General features: G+C 43.3%; 1 protein-coding gene across 1 annotated transcript in view; it reads left to right on the top strand.

The window, feature by feature from the left end:
- LOC106820807 (LIM domain-containing protein jub-like) overlaps positions 1 to 8,792 on the top strand; it is a gene marked incomplete in the record, with an annotated part of 75,084 nt that overhangs the window by 52,547 nt on the left and 13,745 nt on the right. The window contains 1 exon segment of the mRNA XM_014825376.1: positions 2,575 to 2,637. Within this exon segment, the coding sequence (XP_014680862.1) occupies positions 2,575 to 2,637 (63 nt within the window).

Here is an 8,792-nt window from a genome sequence, read left to right as displayed (position 1 = left end):
CGTTGTGAGAGCAGATTTTAAAATATTTGCATCGTTATTATCAGTATTCACATATTCTTCGCTCTGTCTGGCTATATGCAAACCTGCTAAACATAACCACCTGAGCGGCGGCGACTGGTTACGAGTCGTTAGCCTGTAGAGCGAACTATAATAAGTAGTACATGGGTGTTGTAGCGGCAGTAAGGATAAAAGCGTGGGCAATATAACAGGTTTTCCGTTATCGTAAAAAGTGAGATGGACTCGGTTGTTAGAAAAAAACGCTACGCATCGCGGTGCCGTTGCTCTACTGGGAGCTCAACGGCGCGCATACGCCACGTATATATATATAATATCAGGAGTGGATAATAGAAGACTTCTTAATAGATCATAGATAATAGATCTTAAATAATAGATAATAATAGATAATAGATCATAGATAAATAGATCTTCTATTATCTACTCCTGATAATATATATATATATATATATCAGAAGTAGATAATAGGGAAGGAGTGTGACTTCAATAAACAAGGGCAATTCGTCATTTACTAGCTTTAGAATGCCTACGATTTACTAGCTGCCTTTTGTTTCAAGTTAGTCGGTTTATACATTCGTTTTGCTGGCAACAGAATGGATAATCCGTGTCGTACTTTTAGTCAATATCTGCCGGTTTGCGGGTGTTATACGAGGAAACGATTTCCACGATGCTAGGCGAATGTACTGTGGTACGATTGAGCTCAGTTGGTTGAATTACGCCGTAGTAAATCGTAGGTATTCTAAGGCTAGTAAATGACAATTTCCCTTGTTTATAGAAGTCACACTCCGTCCCTATTATCTACTTCTGATATATATACATATAGCGTTCCTCATCCCGTGCGTCTCTCCAGCTAGGCTCGGCGCTCTCTCGCGCGGAAAGCGGAGCTCGCGCGAGGATTTTAGATGTCGCGCTCTGTTAGCCTCTCTCGCACTACCATAATCTTGAGGGAATGAAACGTGTCAAATTGTCACGAAAGGGGGAGGGGCGCAGTGCTGACAGGCTGGAGTATACAGCCACGTGTACGCTGCTGGGTTAGAGTCGCCGTAGTAAGGTATAGACGCGTCGCAGAGGTCCGCGTACAAACGTGCACGTACACGTGTACGTAAGACGTGTATGTACAGACGTAAACGTGTACGTACACGTCGTACAGTCGTGCACGTCGGCTGCGATAGAAGATACACGCCTATCAGTGAGGGAGGGAGGAGTGCATGATAAAATCTTCCGTGCGCGGACGGGGCCGGCGTCTAGTCACTGCTTCCTAGTCTACTCGCTGTCATATCGCCGTTTGCAATCCGAAAGCGATATTTGTCTCCAACGACCAGCGCGAAACCTTCTGTGCGACCGACTTCATCTACGCGCTGTTTGCGGTTAGTCGTGGTTTGCTAGATGAGCGTTTCACGTGAGGATTCATTGTGTTGGTCGTCCCCTTGAACGTCGCGTCTGTCTGATGACGAGCCGTGCTAATAATCCATCCATCGCCTGCTAGCTATCGATTTCTCACAGTCGAGAGACAATGCGTACGTCTTCGAGCCGCATCTTCCCCGGCTAATCTCGCCATGCAGCGCACTGTGGCGCAACATACACGCCGGTCCGTAAGGTAAAAAAGAATTCGTGAAAAAGGTCAATGAAAAATCCCGAAAAAAAATCACGTAAATCCGTAATTCGTCCGCGTGGATCGGTGATGGAGGCGATGAGCGCCGTGTGGCACGGCCATGTTGCAACGTGTTGCCGTGTGTTGCCATGCGCACGTCCGTTATGTTGCCATGTGTCCGACATGTTGCCACGTGTTGCCATGCGTGTCCGTTTTGTTGCCATGCGTCCGCCATGTTGCCATGTGTGTCCGACGTGTTGCCGTGTGTGGTGTCCACCGTGATGACATTTGTTGTTATGTGTGTCAGCCATGTTGTCGCGTGTTGCTGCATGTTGCCGAGTGTTGCCTCGAGTCGCCACCAGCCCGCTCATCCTCCGAGAGGTGTTTTCTCATCGCCGTGCGCCATCGTCAGTAGAAGGCAATTTGTCGGCGCAGGGGAGACAGCGGATCGCTCCCATCGAGCGGTCTCGCACGTAATCAGTGTAAAGAACTCGACACGGTGTCAGCAGCACGTCTGGCTGTCGGCGGGGGAGGCGACGGCGGGGGAGGGGACGGCTCGCATATCAGAATAGCAAGCAGATCTTTCCTGTAATTAAAAATTCCCCACCATGACATAAGAATAAACTAAATTAGAATTTTATATATATCTATACTCGTGGTTATTAGTTTAGGCTCGCGAATTACGCAAAATCTAAATTTCGTAAAATTTTCGCGCTACAAACCAATTCAATTCAATTTCGACACGTGCTGCTCGCATTAATTGCATTTCAGCAGGGTTGCACATGCAGCGTATTACAGCCTGCGACGGCTGTACCCTGCCCCCCTCTCTCTCCGCCTGCGACGGCTGTACCCTGCCCCCCCCCCTCTCTCTCTCTCTCTCTCTCCCTATGTGTAATGTGCCCTGTCTCTACCTCCATCCCATCGTGCCGTAATTGCTATTAATATTTGCTGCTGCTTGTGTTTTCCAGTATTCGGGCTTCCAGCAGACCGCGGAGAAGTGTACAGTCTGCGGGCATCTGATCATGGAAATGGTGAGTGCTCTGATACTTTCTCAACAGGTTTTCACTGAAGGGACAGAAGCGGTTTCGTAAACGATAACGTTCTCTCAGCCCGTCTAGAAAGCAGTCGTGGGTGCATGTACATGTTTGATGAAGATGATGCTTCGTAAGTTCCCGGTGGTAGTCACTGGCAGCAAGATCAAGCCCGCACGTACAGCACACACGCGCGCCATTGACTATATATACAACTATATACATATATAGTTGTATATATATAGTCAATGGCGCGCGTGTGTGCTGTACGTGCGGGCTTGATCTTGCTGCCAGTGGTGGTAGTAGGTGGATGCTTCACATACAGTATAAAATTCCAAACACTGGTAATGAGGAAGAAACCTTGCTTGTTCAGACTGAAAAACTTGTAACTATAACCAGTCGAGCAAAACTAAAACGTAATCCTTTAATTGATAGAAAGGCAAGTGAACAAAAAGTGCATCGTATGGCGCGCTCACAGTTTTGCAATCTTGTTCTATGCGATTATCATAAATGGATTTATAATATAAATAATATATATATAATGATAATATACAATGAGCAGCAGCCATCTGCTGGATGTAGACACTCCCTATCAAGATCCTCATGGTATACGCACGGCCCAGTCTTTGATGTTTTGAACATGCTGAGTTTACAAAAAACGAATGTATAAACGAAGAAATAGCAGCGACTGTTTTTGCGTAAGCTGCAAGTCTACGGTGGCTTTGGAGATGTGTGTTGCTGTTAGTGTGAAATCTTTCCTAGAGGGCAGCAATGCCAGACATAAATTAATTCATTAATTAATATCATTAAGAAATACTGTATTAACTAAAATCTTTTTTGTAGTTTGTAATAGGTTAATAGTCAATAAAAACTAATATTGGCTGAATAATAGTGAATTAAAATAATCCATGATTACTAGTGATTTAAGGTATGACAATTGACTTTATAATAAATCATGCTCTTTGATTTATCTTGAAAAACGTGGAATGTCCGCGACACGTGTGTGTACTCGATCTATCCAAGCGCACCGCTGACACGTCAGCTGAAGAGGGCGTGCATTCAAAGCAGTCATTTCTCTGGCGAGAAAAATGTCAGGTTTAATACTGCGTGTCTGCACAGTGACAGGACTGAGTTCATAGTTTGGGCGTAATTTGCAATCGTTCGGACAGTTTTCTCTTTCATGTCATGCTGAAATTTTGCATATCGCGTGGTCTGCGTACATGAATAAGTGCGCTATCAAATTATTTCCGCCACACGCCCTCACTATTACACGAACGACAGAAAACGTATAAAATAGTGGATATTACAGTTTCTCATGGCAGAGAACAGTGAGAGCTATGTGTGCACACTTGTTAACCCGCATGTGGAGATCGAGTGCGTGTACGCGTGTACAGGGGCGTACTCATGTGCGTACGCTCGGGTGAGTTCTCGAGTGTACATGCACGGACGTACTCATACTTAGATATAATCAAGAGCTTATAATAGAGAAGAGTATGACACCGTTTTAACAGCGTTTTGCATAGTTTTCAACTTGTAAATATTCTATCAATATGTGAATAAATATATTCAAACTTTACCTTGTTTTCGTCTATGATTCTCTCTTAATCATAAGACACCACCAATTTACCTGAAAATCGCATGTTCTTCAAAAAAGTTATTTGAATACGACACGGTTTTACACAGTTTTCCCAAATGTTCGCATGTATTCGGCGCAAGTTTATTATCGGATTAGTGTTCTATTGTCTATGACGGAACGCTGGGGGCTGTTGGGGATATTATATAGGCATCGAATTTTATATTCAGCGTGTAGCATTTCCAGCGTGCTAGAAATAAATGTGTGCTCACGGCGAGCTAGCAGCTGATGTTAGCCGTGTTGCCATCGTGTTCTTGATGATAATTGGAAGCGAAACAAGTGCTGTTACTGTGCTTATACCTAATATCCTCAACAGCTAGCTATAGCCCACCCGTAGTTACAACCTGGTGCTGCCGCCGCATATCAACATGCGCCGAATACATGCGAACATTTGGGAAAACTGTGTGAAACCGTGTGGTATTCAAAGAATTTTTTTGAAGAACACATACGATTTTCAGGTAAATTGGTGGTGTCATTATGATTAAGGGAGAATCATAGACGAAAACAAGGTAAAGTTTGAATATATTTATTCACATATTGATAGAATATTTACAAGTTGAAAACCATGCGAAACGCTGTTAAAACGGTGTCATACTCTTCTCTATTATGAGCTCTTGATATAATGTAAACACTATTTTCTGATTAACTGTATTAGAAGATAAACATGACAGCCGTGTCGGCATGAAATTAGCCTGCTATATTGCATTGATATGGCAGAACTATTCAGAGAGAAATGTACACGTGCAAAATCTACACCGTAAGTATGAAAATCAAAGGTGCAAGGGAAAATAACAGAGTATGCCGAGGTATATAATCGATCCGAGTAGATTTCCTATATTAAGTTAGTACAGGTACATTTTGAGTATACATCAGCATGCTTCTTGCTCATATTAATTGATTCAATCAGCTTTGTGGGATATCTCAACAAAAACCGAGTTAGGCGGAGTTTTTCATTGTCTCATTAAATATATCTGGAATAATCAGTGAAAACATTCCTTCCCCTAGGTCCAAGACAAATTTAGTAGATAGATATTAGATGACATAATTAGGTGAAATTTTCTCGTAACCCGACTCACGGGGGGTCGCCCACAAGACGGAGGCAGATCCGTTTTATGAAATAATTTCGTAGCAAATCTAAATGATTCAATAAAGGAATAAAGGTTATATTATAGATGGGTGCCACATGAAGCTCGTGATCTCGTGGGATAAATTCGTTTTCGAGCATTATATTGGTTTTACCGGTTAACGGAAAATAATCAAGCCGGCGAAATCTTCAAGGTCTGCAGCAGTTATTCAGCCACGCTCAACGCTTCACGAGTGTACATCGAATGTACAGTAAGCTATGATAGAGACCTCATTTGCATTACGTAAGAACACATTCTTATTATCAACATGTACCATGTTATTATAGTTTTTCTGAAATCCAAATGAACGAGGGCGTCTAAGAGGAAGTGCGCACCTAAACGCAACACTTGTTAAAAATATTTGCATCGTATCTATCAGTATTCACATATTCTCCGCTCTGTCTGGCTATATGCAAACTGTAATATAACCACCTGACCACTGCTTACAGTCTGTTAGCTGTAGAGTCGAACTATAATAGTAGTACGTGGGTTGTAGCGGCAGTAAGAATAAAAGCGTGGCAATATAACAGGTTTTCCGTTATCGTAAAAAGTGAGATGGACTCGTTGTTAGAAAAAAACGCTACGCATCGCGTCTCGTATGCTAGAGTGAGCACACGCTACGGGTGTCAACACGCTCAACGGCGATTAATAATTCAGAACTTAACATTTACAGCGAATTTACAAACATTTACATAAGCTCAACATTTCGACGCGCTTCGTGGCAGATTTTCGCGTTTGCCTCGCAATCACTTTCAAATTAAATCGGAATTTACGATGGGTAGGTGGGATAGACTGGCTGGATAGCGTCACGCAGAGACACAGGCGAACATGCAGACAGACATTCACGGAGAAACCGCGTGCGCGCGTGCACGCACACACACGCACACACACACGAACACACGAACACACGAACACACGTGCGGCCACCCAGATGGCTCCGTATAACATACACCCTACACCATATAGCACATAGAATATAGCATATAGCACACAGCCTATGGCGTATAGTACATGGGAGGGATATAGCACATAGCCTATAGCGCATATCCTGTAGCATATAGCACATATCCTATAGCATATAGGACATAGCATATAGCACATAGCCTATAGCACATAGCCTATATATAGCGTATAGCACATGGCATATATCACATAGCATATAGCATAGCCTATATAGCATATAGCACATAGTATATAGCACATAGTATATAGCACATAGCCTAGAGCACATATCCTATAGCATATAGCACATAATATATAGCACGTATGGCCATATAGCCAGCCAGACAGCACTTCAGTCTGCGAGTGTTATGAGAGTATTAACCGCAGTGTAGAATCGAATAAACCCAGTGAGAGCTGTGCTTTACGATGGGAAATATCCGTATGGATTATACAGATCAGAAAGCTAATGGAACGGCAAACAAGAAGTAGGAAAACTATTGCTGCCCCGCTTTGCTCGCACATAGACCGCAAAAGAGAATGCAGTCACTAGTCTAAGCTGCTTTCTGCATGCGCTGTTTGCATGCGTGCGCTGCGGCTGGGCGTGGACGGCTTTCGCGAAAAGGTTTTTCTCCTTGTGTTAAGTCTTGTTTAGTCTTGGCGTTTGTGGAGCTCTGCACGAACCTCGCTCTGAGGCGCTCAGTGAGCGAGCGTGTATACGCCTAGCGAAATGCCGATTCGCCGACGTTACTAGTGATGCATACATCGATGATTACTAGAGATGCGAAGCGAAAACAATGTGAATATTTATTGCGGGTTAATTAAACGGCGTGATTAAACGTGATTATGCAACAGGCGGCATTTAGACGTAACTATATCCGTCGATAAAAAGGCGACTAAATTTGTCTGTCAAAGTTCGACTAGATGGAGATGTCGTGGCGCATGGGCTATAATAGCAGCGTGTAGCAGCGGTAGATAGATGATGATGATGATGATGATGATGATGATGACAATGATGATGACGACGATGATGATGATGATGATGACGACGATCATGATGATGATGATGATGACGACGATGATGATGATGATGATGATGATGATGATGATGATGATGATAACGAGCGTACCCGGTCATTGCGGTTGCGTTTCACGCGTAGAGTGAGTGTCAAATCTTTGTTATTTACTCGACGGCTGGCTGGCTGACTGGCTGGTGGCTGCGCTCTGCCCTGTGCGCTCGCTCGCGTGTTGACGGCGTTTGCTTTCGACTGCGATATTGATTTTGACACGTCGACCTATACCGGCACTATTCTACTTGTATATCAGCGGGAATATGTACGGTATAGAGTGCATCATGCAACAGACGAAGCACGCGCGAGGGCTTCACGTGTCTCTGTTGATATGGCTTCTGCGAAATGCATTGTCTGCGCGTCGCGTCGCGTCGCTCTGCCTTCTGAGAATAGCATCTGGTGTGTAGTAGAGGGAGAGGCAGCTGCTTTTAGCACGATCGTACTCGTGGTGCTCAGGAGACTGTGCAAATGTGCAGCTAACAACCTGCAGTGATTCCTCTAAGTACTTGTCGGATTTCCCCGTAGAGTGGAGGCGCTTGTACGCTGAACTCTCTCAATTCATTTATAGGAGTGTAACGATGCACTGAACTGTCAATCAATTCCAATAGTGTTTGGCTCGATAGTAATGCATCGATGGTAAAGTAATGCATCGATAACTATTATTGATAGATCACTGAACGATCGATTGGTTTCGAAAGTTGCAACTTTAAAACATCAGGTTAGTTAACTTCCCGATAAAGATTTGTTATCGCACGTAAATATGCCTGATATCAATTACCGACACTTGCGTCATTGTTGTAAATAATTAGACTGGTACCCGGCCATGTACGTATAGTTTACTCACCTATCTGACGCTCTATGCATGAGTGTGTGAACTAAAACTAGACTTGATCCAATACATAATATATTACACAGTTTTATAATACTAGTTTCGCAATAGTAACGCAATGGTTTTCAATCCCGATCCTGATTCATCATTTACGGAAATTTCGTTTCGAGTTTGTATTTCTTCTTGAGATTTTCTTATTTTAATGGCATCGGGACATCGGGTAAATAAAAACGTCGGTGGGTAGATTGAAACGGTCATACATTTGCAAACATACACCAATGTCCACCATAATCCGTGTTGTATATCCATTATAGGGGACTATTATTCGTACATCTTCACTTGTAGTCGCATCTTCTGCTATAAATATGACCATAAACCCCTGCTAAAGGTAGCTGTCCAATGTCGACATTTACTGATGGGTTACTTCTGTCATGTATTGGGCTTGCTAGTTTAGATAAAAAAAGACTTGAATAAAATGTGGGAGGTCCGTCATCGATATATCAGATGATGCCAGGTCCCGTCAACGGTACAGTCATCTATATACATAATATGTATATATA

This window comes from Priapulus caudatus, unplaced genomic scaffold, assembly GCF_000485595.1.
Source record: "Priapulus caudatus unplaced genomic scaffold, Priapulus_caudatus-5.0.1 Scaffold48, whole genome shotgun sequence".
In the NCBI taxonomy this organism is placed as follows: Eukaryota; Metazoa; Priapulida; class Priapulimorpha; order Priapulimorphida; family Priapulidae; genus Priapulus; species Priapulus caudatus.
The sequence above is the reverse complement of the archived record's forward strand: the minus strand, read 5'-3'. Positions and strand labels throughout refer to the sequence as shown.